The 21863-nt window shown below is 41.2% G+C and overlaps 1 protein-coding gene across 1 annotated transcript in view; it reads right to left on the bottom strand.

Moving 5' to 3' along the window:
- Positions 1 to 21863, bottom strand: part of TEP1 (telomerase associated protein 1) — a 2704809-nt gene that overhangs the window by 1929851 nt on the left and 753095 nt on the right. Inside the window, exon 11 of the mRNA XM_044058078.1 lies at positions 8692 to 8844. Within this exon, the coding sequence (XP_043914013.1) occupies positions 8692 to 8844 (153 nt within the window). The remainder of the gene's footprint in view (positions 1 to 8691; positions 8845 to 21863) is intronic.

Raw genomic sequence — 21863 nt, 5'->3', positions numbered from 1 at the left:
TAGTCTCTGGTTTTCAAGATAAATATTAAGGGAAGAAGATGACTGAGGAGTGCTTTAGGGTTGAACCCCTGACAGGTGGCACAGGCCTTGTAGTCGTGATCAGAATCCAGACAGAAGAGACACTGGTTGTGGTTTATTTGTGTCTCTTCCACAGTGTCACTTGCTCTCCTGGATGACAATCTCTAACAAGTATGCAAAAACAAAAGCATAATAAAGGTTTTCCCCAATGGGGCACTTATATGAAGTGTAGGAAACTTTCAGCAATCAGATGAACAGTGGAAGCTGTCGTTTGGACTGGTGGCACAAAAGTTCTGACGATGGTACATACAGATGTCACTTTTTATAGCCGATATCAGTTGTTCTATGTGCAACACATGTACCTAGGAGTAGTTTAAGTCTTTCATATACTGGCCGGACATTCGGATCGCCTAGGCAGGGAACTCCCTCATGTTATGAATATTGCAACATGGGAATAGGAGGACATTCTGTGTCACGATGGGTACTTTCTGTGATGTGTGTTTGTGAGGCTGTTGAGGGTACTTGTTCCTTGAATTATATTTAGCAATCTCCTGCAGTTTAGGTAGGTTATTTCTAAGAGTCTCAGCATATGTAGATCTACGTGCTGCTGACAACCTTGTTAATTTAGAGGCTTTGTGTGACAGCTTTGACTCCAATAACATTATATAACTACATCTCTCTCAAACTGGCAGATTAAGTATTAAGTGGTTGTCAGTGAACATGAGACAACTGATGCATTGTCTCAGGATGCTACAGAAGCAGTTGGAAGGTGCAGATTCTTGGTTCCAGTTGCTTACAAATGTGGGCTGGAGGGGGAGTAGGGCCTAAGAGATTAAGAGAAGTTTAACTGGAGTGCAATCTGTTTAAGACAACTATAAAAGTTTACACATTTTATATATAGATGTATATGTATACATACATAGCTAGACAGACACACACACACATTTTATATGAGCATCTTATCAAATACCAAATGCTCAGAACAGCGGGCATAAAAACAGCAATAATTTTATACTGAATCTAAAAAGTATCAAAAACAACAAATTACAAAACATTTTTTTGCAGGGGGCAAGCTCCCCTACACCCCCACACCCCCTGCTAACTGTATATACCAACTCTGAGATCACACAACAGTAGTATAAGGGCAAATTCCCTGAATCAAGTACAAAACAATCTTGCTCAAAAAGAAGCCGGCTAAAACACCATTAAAAAGAACTTTTTCTATTTACATCAGAAAAAGCATTTGCTCATATCAGCGTTCAATCTTCTTATTAATCTTCTAATTAACTCCTTAATTCAGACATCAAACATTGGGCATTTTAGGAGTGCTGGTATAGCCTATATAAATGATGCTACAGTGCAGCACTGAGGAAACTACTGAAAAAAATACAGACATTTCCTAGTAAGAGGGATATTATCCCTGAGTTTGGAGAAAACTGGATAATGACGTGACTTAGATAAGGAGGAGGAAAAACTCTTTACAATATTATGCAGACATCACCAAAGTTATTCTAGCACAACAGACTCCAAAGAAAAAGCAAAAACAGAAAGCCAAAAAATAAATAAACAACACATTAAAAAGATTAAATATTTAAAATCAAATATAGTGTATTCTCAGTTCTACCCTGGTTAAGAGTCATAAAGCACTGCATTTATTCTGACATTTGATGGTACTGATTACTAGGGTACTGAGAGCAGGTATCAAGCATTTTAAACTACTTATTAACAATTAAAAAGACTACGCAAAATGCATCATTTCAGGCAGCAGATTTAGGTCAAGAAAAAGACTTAAGCAAACGTAGTTCAAATGAGCCCATGAACTGGCAAAAGCAGGTATTAGAGAATAAATAAATGAAAGAACTACTGAATGATATAGACATGCAAGGAAAACAGGAAAATAAGGAGTTCTTGAGAAGAGTTTGAAAGAACAACAAAATGGCATCAGTGATAAGAAAGGGATAATTATTTGAAGTACATAAGAAGCTGATTATTTACAAACTGGAATATCAGAAAATGATTTATACAAAGGCCAGCACCACTAGCATAGAGGGATAAAAGTTTGCCTATGGCACACATGAATCAAATTCAATTAGTGACTCAAGCACTTGCAAGAAGTGGCATGGTGAAGGAGTACAGTGACGTAGCTTAGCTGGCTTATCTGTCATCAGTGGGAGAGTGTGGGAGTGCATGTTCACAGTACAAGGTACCCAAGGATGAATTCCCAGTGCAGAATGGACAGCAGTGGAAGTGCTGACTTCACGGAGAGGCAAGGATACTGTAAGGAGCTGTGTCATTTTCAGAAGTGAATGACCCTTACCAGCTGACATCCACTGCATTGTAAAACCCAAAGCATCATAGCTCTCAACCTTCCATCTCCAAAATGAGGAACACTAGCCCTCATAATGTGGAACAAATGGACAAAATGTGGAACACACACTAATGGCTTACTACCAACTTCAACTAGGAATGTCATAGGATGGCTAAACTATGCTGGTTTTACTTATAAAGAAGATCTTTTAAATAATTAATATGATTCATTTCTACGTACAATGGATTTCACTTAAAAAAAATTCCTAACACTGAATGTGTGACACAGTCTTTAAATGTGGAACTTTGAGGAACTTCGAGGAACTTGAACTTTTTAAGACCCCAAATGAGGTGCGTTCCTCATCATGAGGATGCTCAGTCACAGCTCCACGTGGTCCTGTTGAGTCTTCCTGGCTACAGAGAACTGAAAAAAAGTGACTGCTTTTCTGATTAAGTATCCTGCTGTTTTTTATATTTGTTTTACCTTTTACTGCTTACCTAGAGCAAGCTTTAACTGTTTTCATAGTTATTTACTGCATTTTTTATTATCTGCACTTAAAAGTACATTTTAGTCGAAATTAGTCTAATTCAAGTCGAAAAGTGTTTGTTTGCTGTTTAATTTAATTGTTTGGCTGCCCACTAAAGTGTGCTAGCCTGTACTACTAACTTATTGCCTTTTCTGCATTTCTGTGTGTTTCTATTTAAAAACAAAAAAAAACAAAAAATATTCCTTGTTTTCCTGCCTCTCCTAAACTAGTTAGACCAGTTTACAGGCCTTGCTGTATCCTGGGCTGTGTTGTAGTTCCTGTGTTGTCCATTGCCTTACTTGGATAGAAGGAAGTTTCTTAGCTCACCAGTGGGAGTGGGGAGCCTTGAATAGCCTACCTGTCCTTGAGGGAAGTGACCTCAGCACAAGAAGCTGTAGTAATTGGTCATTTTGGACCATTTCTAGTTCTTTTGAAGTTCCCTGGTTAAAATCTGCCTCTGGCATTTTTTTGAAGCCATATTGCTCAGACACAGCTCCACGTGGTCCTGTTGAGTCTTCCTGGCTACAGAGAACTGAAAGAAAAGTGACTGCTTTCCTGATTAAGTATCCTGCTGTTTTTTATAATTGTTTTACCTTCTACTGCTTACCAACTGTTTTCATAGTTATTTACTGCATTTTTTATTATCTGCACTTAAAAGTACATTTTAGTGAAATTAGTCTAATTCAAGTCGAAAAGTGTTTGTTTGCTGTTTAATTGAATTGTTTGGCTGCCCACTAAAGTGTGCTAGCCTGTACTACTGACTTATTGCATTTTCTGCATTTAGCTGAGTTGCCACTAGAGCACCACCGGGCAGTGCCGGTTAAACTATTTCTGGAAGTCTGCTCTTCATTTTTTCCCTTAGAACTCCCCTACTTGTAATCTAAACAGTCTATTCCCTATCTGTAAAGCTCAGCACTTGTTCCTAAACCATTTTTAGTCAGGTAAAGCACTTCTATATTATACAAAGTACTTCACTAGCTTAAAACCCCTTGAGTACCCACTTCCCTATAGGTACTTTCCGACTCAGTTACACAGCAAACTTTTTCATTTCTTCTAGCATGTCAAAGGGTCTGTTGTCCTGCTCAGCTGGTGAATCTGGGAATATTGAGGCAATGTTACAATTGCCTCATGTACACAACCCTCTCCTCCTCCCACAAAACACAAATACATGCGAGATGCAACCTCAACTCAGGACTAAACCAGACAGGAGGAGAAGGTAACCACACACACTATAAACCCAGTCTCACATAGAACTATCACAACTACAAATCAAACACATAAACACACAAAGACATACTCAGAGGCACTGATCAAAAATCTACCAAAACAGCAGAGGCCTCCAAAGCAGACACCCAAACAACTGCCACCTCATGACATAACACAAGCAACACATAGATCACAAAGTCAGTGTGCAAATCAGTCACAGCCCTTAAGGCCAAACACAATGCCACACACACTTGTCATAGGTGACTCCATAGTCAGACACACTGGACGCCCACTCACCAGACTGAACAAGGAGAGGGTCACAGTAAGCTGCCTGTCGGGCAGCACTCAGGTCACTCCACAGCAAGTACAAGTATGACTCAGTCATTGTCCATGCCGACTACATGAAAAGAGACATAGAGGAGCTCTCAGATTATGTAGCCCAGGCTGGTATGACCCTGACCCTGAGCAATATCCTACCTTCACCAAGAATGATAACACAATACAGAGACAAAATGATCAGTTTTAATAATTATTTCTGGTGTCATTCTATCTGCCTGGAATGACATGCTTGGCACCTGTCACCCTTTTTAGACAAGGCTCAAATTCTAAACCCATCGCCTAGAAAACAATAATGGAAAAAACTAAGGGTAATGCTGCTCAATGCCAGAAGTCTAAATCTCAAGATGCACCAAAGCCCTCCTCAGTATGGAGAACATCTATGTCTGTGCTGTGACTGAAACCTGGTTCAAGGCTCCTGAGAGCACCCTGGCACTATCAGGTTTTACACAAAGGAGGGGTGTATCCATATTCATCAAGGATACCCACACCTCCAGGCTGGTGGCAACTCAGCATCAGAGACCATTCAGGTGCAATTAACCATAAAACTGCTCTACAGTTTGTAGCATGTTACAGGCCACCCTCTCAAACTCAGGAACCCCACACAGCCTTCCTGAAGACACTGGAGTATAAATGTCTCTCCAAACACCATCATATTGGGTGACTTCACCTACTCAAACATAGACTGGGAACATTACTCAAGCCCCAATACCCTAGCCCAAAGGTTCCTGGAGTTCATAAACTCAAATGCTATGGAACAACTTGTCACCATTTCCACAAGAGGTGAAAATATACTAGACCTCATCATCACAAACATGGGGACAAAATGGAAGTATATCCCACATTGGTCAGATCAGACCACAAACTGATCTCACTGGAGATCCACATCCCGCCCCACCCCCAACAAAAGACCACAGTGAAGAACTTCTCAAAGCCAACTTCACATGGTGTGGTATCCTTCAAGGCCCCTGAGCCATTGGAAACCACAACCCAACAAATGCTTTCCCAGGATTGCATAGATCAAGCAATCCCAAATAAAATCAAGAACCTTTCCACTAAAGGCAATGGTGGACCCCAGCCATAAACAAACTTTACAACAAGAGGAGAAAGCTACTACAAGATAGAGCAAAATCCCTAAAAGGGAAGACATCTCTGATCAATACTAGTAAAAACTAAATCATCCAAGGCCAACTTTGAGAGAAAATCATAGGACTCAAAAGACAATCATAAGGCCTTCTTTAGCTATGTTAGAAATCTGGGTGAAACTCCCAGATATGCTCAGAATTAGTCCAAAATGATACCATTGCAAACATACTGGCAGACAGGTTCAGTGCCCCAAAAGGAGAAATATCTATCCCAGCAGAGTGTAGCCTCCCAATCATCTCAAATGCCCAGGTGAGAGCTGACAGCATCAATGAACTAAACCCACACATAAGACCCTGGTAATTACCGCCCATAAGCTTAACAAGCCTGGTGATGAGGGTAAGCAGTTTCACACAGCCAAAGCTTTCACAACACCTCCACTCGGTATCATAGAAATTGAGTTGCTGGTGCCATGTCAGACTCAGCCGCGTCACAAGCGTGTCCCACCAGGCTCAGGAGGATTGTGGCTGACAAAGTTTCAGATGACTGCAAACTGGGCTTATAGAAACAAATCCATCGTGACAATCCATCGGGCACAGATAGTCTTCAGAGAACGGATGTCTGGTGCCAGAGCCATGGCCTGCTAAACGCCAAAATGTACAGTCATACCCTTTGTAAAACAAAAGGTAACCAAGTTACCCACATAAGAGATTATCAGGACCTGGGGACCCAAGTTGACAGTAACCTTTCTTTTGACACTCCACCTTCTACATTGCCCACCTGATTTATGAAGGGATTCACATCAGATCAAGGGAGGTCATTGTTCCCCTGTACTTCAATTTATCAGACCAATGATTGAGTACAATGCCCCATTCGAATGTATCTTACCCGACACCTGCAGCAATTGAAAGACCCCCCAAAAGTTCACTAAAAGGAAAGGATAAAGCTCAAAAATTGGATGGGAGATGTGTGAGGGTTACCCGGGATCATCTCAAGGTCCTTCTGGTGGGTGTTTTTTCTGCATATGAAGAATAATTGTAGACGACAAGGCTGGGCATCAAACAATGCACAGATAGTCAAAGTGTTAAACACAGGTATCATGACAAAAGTCTGGACAGGGCCAAAGACAAATCACACCAGTGGGAGACACTATCCCAGATCACATTGCAACTTTAAAAAATGTCTATTACTCAAGATGCACCTCAGTATGGAGAACATCTATGTCTGTGCTGTGACTGAAACCTGGTTCAAGGCTCCTGAGAGCACCCTGGCACTATCAGGTTTTAGGTGTATCCATATTCATCAAGGATACCCACACCTCCAGGCTGGTGGCAACTCTGAAGCATCAGAGACCATTCAGGTGCAATTAACCATAGGCAAAACTGCTCTACAGTTTGTAGCATGTTACACTCAAACTCAGGAACCCCACACAGCCTTCCTGAAGACACTTCTCCAAACACCATCATATTGGGTGACTTCAACTACTCAAACATAGACTGGGAACATTACTCAAGCCCCAATACCCTAGCCCAAAGGTTAATGCTATGGAACAACTTGTCACCATTTCCACAAGAGGTGAAAATATACTAGACCTGATCATCACAAACATGGGGACAAAATGCTCCACCCTCATTGGTGAGATCAGACCATAAACTAATCTCACAAAGACCACAGTGAAGAACTTCTCAAAAGCCAACTCAGGATTGCATAGATCAAGCAATCCCAAATAAAATCAAGAACCTTTCCACTAAGGAAGACATCTCTGATCAATACTAGTAAAAAACTACGATCACTCATAAAATCATCCAAGGCCAACTTTGACTCAAAAGACAATCATAAGGCCCAGATATGCTCAGAATTAAAAATCACTGAACCCACAGACATTGCAAACATACTGGCAGACAGGTTCAGTGCAAAAGGAGAAATATCTATAATGCCCAGGTGAGAGCTGAAAACACAGCATCAATGGGAAACTCAATGAGGAACTAAACCCACACATAAGCTATGGAAAGGATCATAATGGAACTCATTTTTGAAACAGTCACCAAGGCCATTGATGAGGGTAAGGCAGTTCACACAGCCTACCTTCACTCGGGTATCATAGAAATTCTCACCAGCTTAAATGTAAACACATATGTCACAAGATTCAGTCCTGGGTTCCCTCTTTCGCTTCTACTTTTCAGAAGTGCAGGCAAACATAGACAAAGTTTGCAGATGACTGCAAACTGGGCATAGTTGAAAATCCATCAGACACAGATATCCTTCAGAGAGGTCTCATAGAAACGGATAACTGGTGCCAGAGCCATGGCCTTAAGCAAAATGTACAGTCATACCCTTTGTAAAAACAAGGTAAAAGTGGTTAGGAGGACCTTCTACATTGCCCACCTGATTATGAACATCCAGATCAAGGAGGTCATTGTTCTGTACTCTTCACTTATCAGACCAATGATTGAGTACAATGCCCCATTCGAATGTATCTTACCAAAGTTCCTCACTAAAAGGATACTGAAGAAACTCCAGCTCTACCATCTGCTCAGAGGTGACCTGTGCCTAACATACAAGGCCATGTCCAACCCGGAATTAATGGACATGCTCCACCTCAAAAATCCAAATCCACCAGAGCCACAAGAGCAAGAGACTTAAAGGACAGATGCATCACCCCTATGCTGTGGAACAGAATCTGTTCAAGAGGAATCTTGACCAGTGGATGGGAGATCGGGATCATCTCAACTAATGGGTATAGTATTCTTCAACCTAAATGCCCTAGGGCAGATAGCCTAGTATGAACCTATGAACCTATGAGGTACACTTGAGAGGTGTGCTAAGCATGTTACTGGACATGTGCAAAGTGGTGTTGTGGTGAAATAACGAAAACCTGATCCATCTCCATGACTGCCTCAGTGACAGACAATCTTGGTCTTCTCTCACTCTGGTGAAGGGGATCAATTCAGCCATTCGACTGAGAGATGTGCAATGACTGATAAGCAGCAGGGGAAGAAAAGTAATAAAATTATTTAGATACAGTAACTAGTTTGTCAGCAAAATATAGCCTAGAAATAAAAACAAACTGTTTATAACACCTTCCTCAAAAGGAATAGCACTTAATTTTCTGTCATCAAAAATAACTACCCTTATTATAAATCTCTTTTTAAGTGATTCATTGTCATGTGGTGTGAGGCAGGCAGTGTTTTCCATAGCAATGACTTAGTCATACCGTTGCAGTCTTCAAGAGGTGAGCAATATTCCCCATTAAAGGTCCTTCGGGGACAGTGATTTCTGCATATGAAGAATAATTGTAGACGACAAGCTGGGCATCTTCACATGCATGGTATATCATTAGGCTCAACAGCAGGGCAACTTCTGCAGTCTGACAAAATATAAAAAAAAAAAAAAAAAAAAAATCAGAAAAAAAAGACACTGCTTCTTACTACATACAAAATCCGTACCATAGTACAGTAATTGTCAACATTACATCATACAATAAATGTATGACCTACTGCAAACATACATTAACAGAATAAATTGTTAGTTTTAATAAACCACATATTTTCCTGAGTATTCTGTATATCACTAGCATACCTGCCTTTTTTTCATCATTGCATTAAAATGGAAAAAACTAAATGAACTGACATAAGGGTTAGAACCAGTACCAAAGAAAGCAGTAGTGCTGCTATGAAAACAATGCACAGATAGTCAAAGTGTTAAACACAGGTATCATGACAAAAAGTCTGGACCAGGGCCAAAGACAATCACACAGATGGAGACACTATATCCCTGAATCACATGCAAACTTAAAAAATGTCTATTAACTTACAATGTACAATTATATGAATGCCAGCTGCAACAAAAAATATTCAAAGACAGGCCCTTTCAGCAGGCAGTATGAAGGAACTATTACTTCTGGCTGCCATTCTCCATGAAGAGTTTTCTCCCAATTAAGTGCAAGTGGAAAAACCCTACCAGCATCAGTATAAAGAGGACTACAATGGGACTGCCAATGTCATTTCACATTACTTCATTCAGAGAACCAGAAACGGTAAAAAGGATGAGACTTCAAAGGTTATTCAGAAAAGGTAACACTCAAAAAAAACATAGCACACAAACACCTATACTAAGCCATGGACAAAAGGAAATAATACATTTTTGGTCCACATTTGCTTGCAGTTCCCCTGTAACTACCAAACTTCCTACCCACTTGCCCAAATGACCCATTTATTTGCCTGGAAAGTGAGAGTTCTGTAGTCTTCATTCACTCCACCTTAAAAGAATTAAACAGTTAATATCAAATATGGTGCAACACCATGACAAAGGACAGCACTTACTAGAATGGGTTTATAATGAGGCAGTTAACCTAACCACATAGAAAGTACAGCTCTATGAGGTTTATAAGATAACAATAGCAGCAGATCTGTGAAAGAAACAGACTCAAACAGATGTTTAACAAAAAAGAAGTTATGTACTCACCATAACATTCCATGTTTGTTGTCCTTGATCTCGCCTTCCTTCTTGCTGTTTGGGTTCGGAGCCGACCTTCGGCTCCTCCTTGGCCGTATACTATAGCTCAAGAGTGTTTACTGACTCAAGGCTAGCCCCTATTCCAGCATGCCTAGTGGTAGTTACCCATACCTCATTTGTGATAACCCAGTACTAGGCCATACAAATAGAAAAGAGATTTACTCTATTTACATATCAGATGACATCTACATATAAAGGTGTAACCCATCCGCAAGAGTAAGAGGAGGAGACTAGGACTAACCAAAAGGTATGGTAAAAAGGAAACCCAGCCAGTATAACCAATAAAAAGAAGGGGTTCCTCCCGATCCTCCAGGAAAGGGGAAGGAGGGTGGGATGCAAGAAGGAAGCCGAGATCAAGGACAACAAACATGGAACGTTAAGGTGAGTACATAACTTCTTTATGTTATGTTGTCCATATCTCGCCTTCATTCTTGAGGTTTGGGATAGTGTCTCCAGCACCTGTTTCTTGGGTGGCTCACTGGAAAAAACTCTTCAGGACCATGGAACCAAAGGATGCCCTGTTCCGGGAAGCCACATCTACTTTGTAATGAGTGATAAAGGTATGAGGATTAGCCAACATAGCTGCCGGACAGATCGAATCCAAAGGCAGTCTGGCTTGAAAAGCAATAGAGGTAGCCAAGGCCCTTGTTGAGTGTCCCTTAATTTTTACTTGAAGTTTGTGTTTACGCAAATCGTAGCCATGCTTTATAGTGTCTGAAAGCCACTCAGATAAAGTCACCTTTGAGACTGCACAACCTTTTTTTATTTTCCGCAAAGGATATGAACAATTGGTCAGACTTTCTAATGTCCTTGGTCCTGTGTAAATAGAAAAGTAACTGTCTATGAACGTCCAATTGATGAAGCTTATACTCTCTGCCTTGTTACCATGATTGGTGAAGAAAACAGAAAGCTCTATGGATTGATTCAAATTGTAGTCAGAACATACCTTGGGTAAGAAAGAGGGGTTGGTTCTGACAGAAACCTGATCTTTATGGAAAAACCAGTATGGGGGACGAATAGATAAGACCTATAATTCTGAAACCCTTCTAGCTGAGGTAATTGCAACCAAGAAAAGGGTCTTCCAAGTCAGAAATTTGAGCGGACAAGAAGCAGATGATTCAAAGGGGAAGAATCAGAGCGCCTAAAACTAAATTTAGATCTTGGGGGGGGGGGGGGTTCTCTTACTGGAGGTCTTAAAAGCAGTACCCCTTAGGAATGCCTTGCATAGCCTATGAGACATGATATTGGACCCCATTTCTCCCATATGGAAATCAGAAATGGTAGCTAACTGAACCCAGATAGCAGCTGCAGCTGCTCCTCACTCAAAGGTTTCAGCAAGAAATTCAAGAATCTTTGAAATGGGAGCAGTAAAGGGATTGACCTGATTTTTGCCTGCCCAACAAGAGAACCTCTTCCATTTACTAGCATAAAGTTCCTAGTAGTGGGTTTATGGGAGGAAATCAAAATGTGTTGAACTGCCGGAGAAACATCGGGAAGTCTGGCTAAGACTGGAAGTGGAGAAGCCAAGCTGTGAGCTTGAGAGTTTGAGTGTAAGGATGGAGAGCCCCCGACTGATGCATCAAAAGATCTGATGCTGGGTTGAAGACCGGTGACTGCCTGCCACAGACTGCAATAAAGGAGACTGTGAAGCAGACAGCACTGGGTCCAAGGCAGGAGACCTGGATCGCTTGTGAGACCTTATTGGCCCCGAAACAGCAGATGGAGCTGTAGGTGAGAGTGTTTTGTCGGAACAGCCAGTCTGGTCCGACTTAGCTAGTAGCTCGCCCTTCTCTTTAGACGTATCATAACTAGGAGCCAAAGAAGATGAAGGCTTGGATTTTTCCAGTTTTACTGCTGGCTGAGTCCCCTCAACAGCAGCATCAAATGGGCCCTTCAGTAAACCTCTTAAGATTAGTTTGTTCTTTCTTTCCTGCAGGACTCGTGAACTAAATGCATGGCAAACAGAACACGAATCCTGCAGGTGAACAGGTCCTGAACAACACATGCAACTCGTGTGCCCGTCCGTAAGGGACATCTTTTGACAGCACAAATCGCACTTTTTGAAACCCAAAGGTTTCAATTCCTTGGCAGTATCTTTTGACATAATGTCAAACAGCACTATCTAAGCTAGACAAAGAAAAAACACTACCAACAAGATAACTAGCCAATAACAGACAAAAAATCCCCCCCTCCCTTTTTATCACAGACAGGAAAGAAGAGAAAGGGGGGAGAGCCTCGAAGTTAAACAGTGAACTCCCCACCTAAGGAGAGGTTCTAACTTAAATGGCAACTCTTTAAAACTTAAAAGAAGGCAAGAAAAGCAAAGAACCCTCTAAGCTAAATGGGTTTAGAAGAGGAGAAAAGTCCAGAGAGAAAAATGGTTAGTCCACAAACGCAAGTAGAAAAACAAAGGACAACTACTAATACAAGTTAGATAAGTAAGAACATTTTTCTTCAAAAATACAACAAACAGAAAAACACTTAGCCTGAGCCAGTATCCGCAATCTCGACGCTACAAGAGACAAATGAGATCTGGGTAACTACCACCAGCAGGCATGCTGGGTAGGGGCTAGACTCGAGCCAGTAAAAGCTCTCAAGCTATAGTATATGGCCGAGTCAGAGCCGAAGGTCAGCTCCGAACCCAAACAGCAAGAACGAAGGCGAGATATGGACAACATAACATCAAAAGATTTCTGTTCACTCTCATCAGACACTGTCAGACAATTTCTTCCAACAATCAGTGTTTTGACTGTCCTCCCGTGAAAGAAGTCTGACTTGCAATGCTGCTCCTCAGGTTTCAACTGAGATGTGCCCTTAAAACACTAACACCCCCTGAACTGTCCATTTCTTCTAGTCAGAAACTACAAGACACAGTCAAACTTCAGTTTGACACAGTCGGGTGGCTCTATGGTGCAGCAGTTAGCATTGTCGCCCTACAGCAAGAGGTTCTCCAGTTTGATTCCCAGCTGAGGTGCCTTCTGTGTGGTGTCTGCATGTCCTCCCTGAATTCACATATGTTTCCTCCGGTTTCCTCCCACATTCCAAAGACATGCGTCTGGAGTGTTTCTCCCTAGGCCTCCACTGAAAATGGGATGTGTCCCAGTCAGACATTCCCTGTAAACAAATTTTAAATAAATAAATAAATAAACATCACTGCCACCTACACAAAATGCTATAAGCACAATAATCGTTACATACAATTTACAAAGGGTAAGTAATATAACACAGCTGTCTCACACTGAGGAATGGTAATGGGAAGATATTTGTGATACTGCAAGAGTGTTTCCCTTAGTGACAGACTACTGTTGTGAGTATTCCTAGAGGTGCTCATTACAGCCTGTAACTTAGAAATCCTTCTAGCCCAGATAACAGTTCCAAGAACAGTGCTTTCCAAAACAGATATATTAATCCCAATGAAGAAGGTGTCTCAAAGTACTTGTGAGGCAGTTTTGCAGATCTGGAATGAGAATGTCTGAGAATGACAAGTCCATTTAAATTGCTTTTCTCCTTTTTTCAGATTATTATGGTTACAGCTTGCAAAGAGCATACAGATTTGTGCCTTCTTCTTTGGTTATGCACCATATTAGTATTGTGCTGAGCATGACAAATTTAAGAATACCCTATAATGTGGCTGACTTGAAAATTGCCAATGCAAGCTGGCTAGCCAGCATCTCTGAGTCTGAGTCTGACATGCTGCTGCTTCTACAGTGAGAAGCCAAAGGCTTGCACTCTGAGGTTCTGGAGATCAGAACCCTGTATACAAGTTGAAGAGTCTGCTACATATTTCTGGTTTGGAAAAGGAGAAAGAAAAGGCAGTCCTTCCCAGTCAGCAATTTGGTTGTGCTGCCAGGGGAATTCTTTCATAAAGGTGGTTATTATAATGAAAGATGACGTGCTTCAAAGGATGAAAACCTCTGATTCAACGTGTTCCTGAGGCACCACTGTGCGGTTCTACACAAGGGTTTATGAGGCTAGAGGAAGACATGTAGTAGCATATAGCCTTCAGAAATGTCCTTGTTGTCAGCATGTTCTGTGATGAGATGCACAGGAACAAGTCCAGTATAAAAAATACAGGACTGCATCCTTAAACCTCTTTGCATGGGAAGAAGACAGAGTAGATTATTTTTGAGATATGCACATCTTATTAGCAATGCAACATTTGTGTAAGAGTAAGATGCAATCTCTGAAGATAGATGCCTTTAAAAAGGCAGATGACCAGATAATGACATTTATGAACACCGCTTGTGAATGACAACCTGCAAGTAACTACGCTGCATATACATCATTACAATAAAGTCAAACCACATCAATGGGTGAATATGTGTTTGTAGTGTCAATATCTTGATATTGTTTTGATAAAATAGTTCAAGACATCAAGGCAGAATCATAGGAATCTATCTCATGGAACAGATGGAATAGGCTGTGAATGTGCAGCTACACAGAATTACTATGAAGTAATTTGCTGACACAACCTCTTTGAGACACTTGTGTTGTACAGATGTGTTAGGCACCCACAAAACCTTCAGCTATGGGGGGGGCCCTCAAAAGTTGTAGCTGTGTGGAGAAAAAGAAAATGAATATTTTTTAAATTCTCCTGTATACACTTTATGGTATGAAATGAATTAGGATAAAGTAGATAATTGAGGAATGAATGAATCTGAGTTAAGCGCTAGAGATCAGATACCCATAGTGACCATTTTCAGCACTTACTTGTGATATCCTTAAGAGTGGATGCTCCCAGTCCTGTGGGATATTTTTCCTTTTTCAGGTAATCTTATATATACTGGCAGGACATCAGGTACATTTCAACAAAAGCAATGCATTCATTTTTTAAATTATTTATTTATTAGAATGATCGGGGCTGGAGTTGGGGACTGCTTTTTCATAACTAGTTATTTCTTAATTAGTATGATGAGGGTCCGGGTTGGGGACTGCTGTGACTTATAGAAGCAACTAGCAAATTCTATAATCATATATAGTAGTTGACAAACCCATTCCCAGTCACTCTAATAAAGAAATAAGTGGCTTGAAAAAAAAAGTTATGTACTCACCATAACGTTCCATGTGTGTTGTCCATCTTGCCTTCATTCTATACTGGTTGGGTTCAGAACCGATCATCGGTTCCAACTTGGCTTATACAAAACCTCAAAGACTTCCACCGGCTTGTAGCTGTAGCCCTATCCCATCATGCTTAGGGAAGATTACCCAAATCTAGTTTGCAGATATTAAACCTAATGTTAAAGAAAAACTATTTACATATGTAACAGACCAATGAAGAGAGTCAGAGAACATTATATTCCAATCACAACTGCTCGGTCCTCCATGAGCGAACAGTTGGGGGATAGAGGGTGGGATGTAAGAATAAAAGTGAGATGGACAACACACATGGAATGTTATGGTGAGGACATAACTTCTTTATGTGATGTTGTCCTATTTCGACTTCATTCTATACTGGCTGGGACAGCGTCCCTAGCACCATTTTTCTTAGGTGGCTCAAAGGAGAATATTCTTCGGCTCAAAGGAGAATATTCTTCAGAACAGTGGACACAAAGGAGGCCCTGTTCCTGGAGGCTAAATCCACTTTGTAATGAGTAATAAAGGTATGATGTTTAGCCCATGTTGCTGCAACATGAAGGAGAGTGGTGTCTTTAATACCTTTCGTTCTTCCAGAAGTCCATTGTGAAAAAAGGATGGGGGTTGGTGGGTGGGGAGTTGAGGAAGATGATGGACAACACAGAGGGAATGTTATGGTGAGTACATAACTTCTTTGTCTAAACTTCTTTGTCAGATGTTGCCAATTTTCATTAATTCCTCAACTAATGGGACAGATTCCACAGCTACATAAAAAACTGAGTGGAGTCTAAGGAAAGATATTCTTGAGCACAGTTGAGTCAAAGGCTGCTCTTCACCTTGAGACCAGATTCAGTTTATAATGAGTGATAAAGGTACGAGGATTGGTCCAAGTTGCAGTCACACAAATAGCTGATCTGTCTTCCTAATTTCTTTTGTTCTATGTAAGTAAAAATATAACTGTCTATGCACATCCAATAAATGTAACATATTCACCTTTGTTTGCAAATTTAGGGAAAAAAATGGCAAACTAATGGACTGGTTGATACTGGATTCTGACAACAGCTTAGGAAGGAAAGAAGTGTTGGTAAGTAACATTACTCTATCTTTATGAAAAAGCAAGTGGGGAGGTTTAGAGTCAATGCCTGAAATTTTGAAATCCTTCTAGCAGAAGTAATGGCCATTAGAAAGATAGTTTTCCAGGTCAGGAATTTAAGATCACATTTAGCTGCTGGCTCAAAGGGAGAATGAATTAAGCTCTGCAGTACTAAATTTAGATCCCATAGTGGAGCAGGATCTTTATAAGGAGGTCTTAGCTGGAGGGTGCCTCTCAAGAAGGCTTTACACAACTTACATGAAGCCAGCAAAAAATTCTCAAGACTGCTGCTAACTGAACTGTAAAGGCTGATGAGCTAGCTCCTTCTTTAAAAACAGTCACAAAGAAATTCCAGAACAGCTTGCATTGGGACTGAGAAGGGGTCGATGTGTTTTTGATGTGCCCACAAAAATTAACCTTTTCTATTTACGCCTGTAGAGTTTTCTGGTAGAAGCTTTATGGGTAGATGAAAGTATGCAATAGATAGAGGAAGAGAGCATTGGTTGTCTGGCTATCAAAGGAATTGGAAAAACCATGCTGTTAGCTTGTGATTTGAGATAGCTGGATGAGCCATGCCTGTAGGATGAGATAGAAGGTCTGGAACTGGATCCAGAGTCCAGGCGGGTACAGTAGGTGAGGCCGAAGGAAGTGGAACCAAATCTGCAAAGGTCAGTACAGTACAATGAGGATGTCTTTGCTCTTCAACCAGGCAGCTTTCTGTAGGAATTTGGGAATTAAGGGACTTGGAGGTAGGCATACAGGAGACTGGAAGATCAATCGTGGAGTACAGCATCCCTCGATGATTCCTCATGGGGGGGATCGGGGCAAAAAAGCTACTGCACTTGCTGTTTAGGTGAGATGCAAAAAAAGATCTCAACAAGGCTGGCCCCATTTACTGAAAATCATATCTGTCACTTTCTTGTTGAGAGACCACTCGTGAGGTAGTAAAATGGAACTGCTAAGTTCATCTGCTATCACGTTAGACTTCCCTGGAATATGCACCGCTGCCTGAAAGTGGTTGGAAGAGATCAACCATTGCCACACTCTGAGGGCTTTGACACAAGGAATAAGACCCAGTTCTCCCTTGTTTGCTGATGCAATAACTACTCACATGTTGTCTGTCTGGATAGCAATGGTCTTGAAAGGGAGAGAGAGTGAGTCTTAAGACTGCTCTCATCTCCAGAACACTGATATGAGTGCTGGTCTCTTCGGGGGACCAAATGCCTTGGACTGTTTTCCCCAGGAAGTGCCCCCCACCTAATCTGGGAAGTGTCCATGGTCACTACAGCCTTAGGCTGAGGGAGAATAAAAAGACGGCCTTGTAGAACCTGGTGTGACCAAATCCACCACCAAAGGTATCTTTTGCATACCCAAGTGTGCTGACATGGGTTGATAAAGTATCGACCATTGTGTTACTAGCATCCATTGTAAAATTCTCAAGTGAAACCTTGCTAAAGGAACTAAAATTATGGCCACTGACATTAACCCTAAGGCTTGCAGATTTTGGTATTGCAAATTGTTTTCCTGACCTGGAACCTGACAGAGGTACAGAAGCTGTCACTGAAACTGTGTTGAACACTACTCCTATGAATTCTAATTTTTGAGTCCGTTCTGAATGAGACTTGTCGTAATTTATTCTGAGATGGAAACAAGTCTGGAGTACATGATTGCGTCCTTTTATTAGTAGATACCTGGACAGGGAGGTAATGAGCCAGTCTTCTAAATATGGAAACACTCGGAATCCCTGTAGTCTCAAGTGAGCTCCTACTATTGCCATGCATTTGGTGAACACTCTGGGGGTTGTGGTGAGGTCAAAGGGCAGTACTCTGAACTGGTAATAACTGGCTCCCAGCTGAAAGCGAAGATTGTCTTCTGGTTTGTTTATTCATTTTTATATGACAGTATGCATCCTGAAAAATCTATTGAGCACGTCCAGTCATACTTCAAGAAAGGCAGAATGGACTGAACTATGACCATCTGAAACTTTGAGTGTTGAACTACTTTGAACAATTCACTCAGATCCAGAATCGATCTCCAGTCCCCTGTTTTCTTTGGCACTAAATGAATCTTGAGTAAATTCTGGATTCTATCTGGTCTGGTGGGACCTCCTGGATATCACTTTTTTTCTAGCAGTTTTTGTATCTCTAGTGCTACTTCTTTTCTTTGAATGGGTGGAACATCTGGAATTTTGAGTGTAGGTGGAGGTGAAAGGGAAAAGGGAATTATATAGCCTCTGGAAATAATCCTCTGCCTCCAACTGTCTTTTGCTATATCTAGCCAGGTACTCTGATGCAGGGATAACATCCCCCAAACTGTTTCCAGATGTAGACAGTTGGGCCACCTTTCAGGAGTGCTGATAGGGTCTGTCAGAAAAAGAATCTCTAGATCCCTGGTTTTGCAGACCTCTTATGCCACAGAGGCATCACTGTCCATTGCAGATCACTCCTATGCCTGTGGGGGAACTATCTCCACATGTATCTTGGAAAGAACCCTGGGACTTTTTGAACCACATTTTTCAACCTCCCTGTTGATTCCTAGAGAAGGTTCTTTGAGGGGTCGAAAAACATATGTCCACTGCAGAGAGGGTCTTTCCATCTTTCCCACACCTCCTTAACTGTGAGGTCAAACAAAGAGGTGCTGTCAAAAGGAGGATTGATGAATGAAGACTTGAAGTGGTCTGCAAAATCACACAACCACATCCAGGCATGTCTCCTAATGTAAATATCCAAGCCTGCAGCCCTTGAGGCACGTTCAGCTGCATGCAAGATAAACATTGGACAAGCTAGAGATAAGCTTGTAGGGTAGTCAACTAAGAAGCTACTGAAGACTGAGCCCTCAGCATTGTCAGTTCAATAAAGATACTATGATAGTTCTTTTATCAAAACACTTTGAAGTCTTGTAAAGTGTGTCTGATAATTCAGCAACATGAGATGAAAAAGTCACTGAAGCATAAACACACTTCCCAAATCTGTCCAACACCCTAGACTTCCTGTTAGCAGAATTAAAAGAGGAACTCTGTTCAGCAAGTTCCCTCTTCATGGCTGCCGCCATGACCATGGCATTTACAGGTACTCTCTTACTCTAGAATTCCTTTCCTACTGGTGGAGCCAGAATCCGATCAGGTCTTTTGAGGATTGTCTCAACCGAGTTAGGTTCCTTCCATGCCTGAATAGAGACCAAGTCAATAAGCTCATCGGCAGGTGGAGTAAACCAGGAGGTAGACAGGCCAGCTTCAAAGGCATCCAGAAATACTGATTCCCCTGGAGAAGGATTTTGGGAGAACCAACCCCCTCTGTTTAAGGATCTCCATCGGGTGGTGATTTTGGTGACCCCTCTCCTTCATGAAAATCATTACCCTCAGTGACTGACTCCTGAGGGGAGTCTAAGTGTATCCTCTTGCACCTTTTCTTCCTAGGAACATCGTCTGTAGAATGCGATGGACAAGTATTGGAAGAGATTGTAAAGCCCTGCTGGGTAGTCTGGAGACTTAGAGCTGGCTGTCCCTTTGGCATAGAGTGATGCGGTTCAAGGTGCAAAGACATCTGAGAAGTAGAAGGAAGATATGACTGGGTAGGATCCATCTGAGCTGCTGGAGCAGAGAACACGCTCTTCACTATTTCAAAGACATATTGCTCTGGGTAGAAGGCAGACAATGGAGCCGAGAAACCAGGTTTCTGCCTCATTGCCTCCCTCTGCCTAGAAGGCAACTTGCCCAAAGTGGAAGTTGGTGCCAAACTATCCAATGTGAAAAGACAGCGCCAAAAACCTTGGAGTCAACTCCAATCACTCTGATCCAACAAGGATGCTTTGGTTCAGAGTCATCCGGCTCTGAGGACATTACAGCCAGTGCACTCAGAGAAAGTTGGATCTGAAGAAGTGGGGTTTCTTTAGATTTGAACCAGACAGTCCGGGGAGGCTCAGATCCAAGGTCTCTAAAACAACAGGCTGGACTAAAGAAGAAGCTGTATTTTATGGAGTAGTAGAAGAATGGGCTTCCTGACCTGAAGAGGTAGGAGCAAGAAGAACTTCCATCTGAATTTCCTCAGAGAGAAATCTCCTCAATATTCTTTCCACATCTGTTTCAGTCAAACTCCCGGAAGAATGAGAAGAAGCCAGAGAAGGAGACTTAAGAGTGGGTCCAAATAAAGACGGTATGCAGTCCTAGGTAATGGCTTCAGATCAGAGGCAATTGAATCCGATGAAGATTTTGTTGGATCTGATGAAGGTCGGATTATAACGACCTTCGGATAAGATCTATGTTTCTTCTTCAACTGAAGAAGATGAAGTGAATGATCTGAAAGGCTTAGACTGTTTTTGAAGAGTCTAGTTATTTTGTTTGGTGGATTGAGCCCCAGGTAATGGTTTCAGAAAAAGAAGTTGTTAACATACCTTTCAAAACTGACTTGTTTTTCCTGTTAGCTAAAGCATGAGGATTAATATTTTTACACATACTGCAGTTTACCTGTAAGTGGTCCAGGTCCAAACAGTAAACACAGAGAGAAAGGGCATTAGATAAGGGCAATTTGTGCTTATATTTCTCACATTTTTTAAATCCCAAAGGACCTTTTTCAGACATCCTGAGAATGAAGAGAAAGGTAATTTAACAACAGAACAACTTTGTATTTTGAGAAGAGGTAGAACATTATACCAAGAATGGTAACTTGAAGATGGGCATACCAACAATATGAAAAAAAATTATAGCAGAAAATTAAGGACAAAGTAAACAAACAGATGATTTTCTTTTTTGCAAGAATATTAAAGATTTAAACTTATCTCCCATTCTACAACTAGAGAGCTGTAGGCGACCACAGCTAGACGTGAAAGCAGCAAATGAGATCTGATTTATGTTAAGGGTTGGTGCATTATGGAGAGGGAAGGAACTCGAGAGTTTTTTGGTGGCCAAGAGCTACTGTTACAGTCGAGTTGGATCTGAGGATTGGATCTGAACCATTAGTTGAAGAATGAATAAAAACTGCATCATATCATTTTTTTTTCCATTTGCATACATTATGCATCACACATCTTTAGTAATTATCAGTCCAACATTACATATATTGCTGAATTCCTGCCTGACCTTAAACTCACTCCTCCTACTCCTAAACATTATTCTGCATGCATTGCTCCCACAGTTTTGATATATTTCTATGTAATTTGCTCCTTCCCTTTTCTAAAGATTCCTCTTCCAATTCTTTTATCTCTCTCTCTCTCTTTTATAACATTCAAAAGTTCAAATATAGCTGGTGTAGACTTTGATTTCCATTTTCTAATAATTGCCTTTTTGACAACCAACAACATTAAACTTAGTAAGGTCTTATTATCTGTATACAATTCAGATCCAGGGTCCCAACTCAAAAAATCACATCCTTACTTAAAGCTATTTGTTTAGAAAATTCTTCCGACAGTGTACTCTGCAGAGAATTTGTGAAATCTGCCAGTTCATTACACTCCCAAAAAAATAAGTTATGTCTTACCATAACGTTCCATGTGTGTTGTCGATCTTCATCTATTCTTGACTGATGCTTTACGATTCTGATCCTTTGAATGATCCAGCAGTTATATAGCTCGTGCCAGCCAAAAAACTCTCGAGCTAATGGTCTACCCACAATGCCCCTCTCGACATTACCTCAGATCAAGTTTGCAGACGTATAGAGAAAAACAGATGGAAGTTAAACCACAATGAAGAAGCCATGTCCAAGGAGTATCCT

Source organism: Protopterus annectens, chromosome 16.part0 (genome assembly GCF_019279795.1).
Source record: "Protopterus annectens isolate FY-2018-M chromosome 16.part0, PAN1.0, whole genome shotgun sequence".
NCBI lineage: Eukaryota > Metazoa > Chordata > Ceratodontiformes > Protopteridae > Protopterus > Protopterus annectens.
This window is presented reverse-complemented; position numbering and strand designations above follow the sequence as displayed.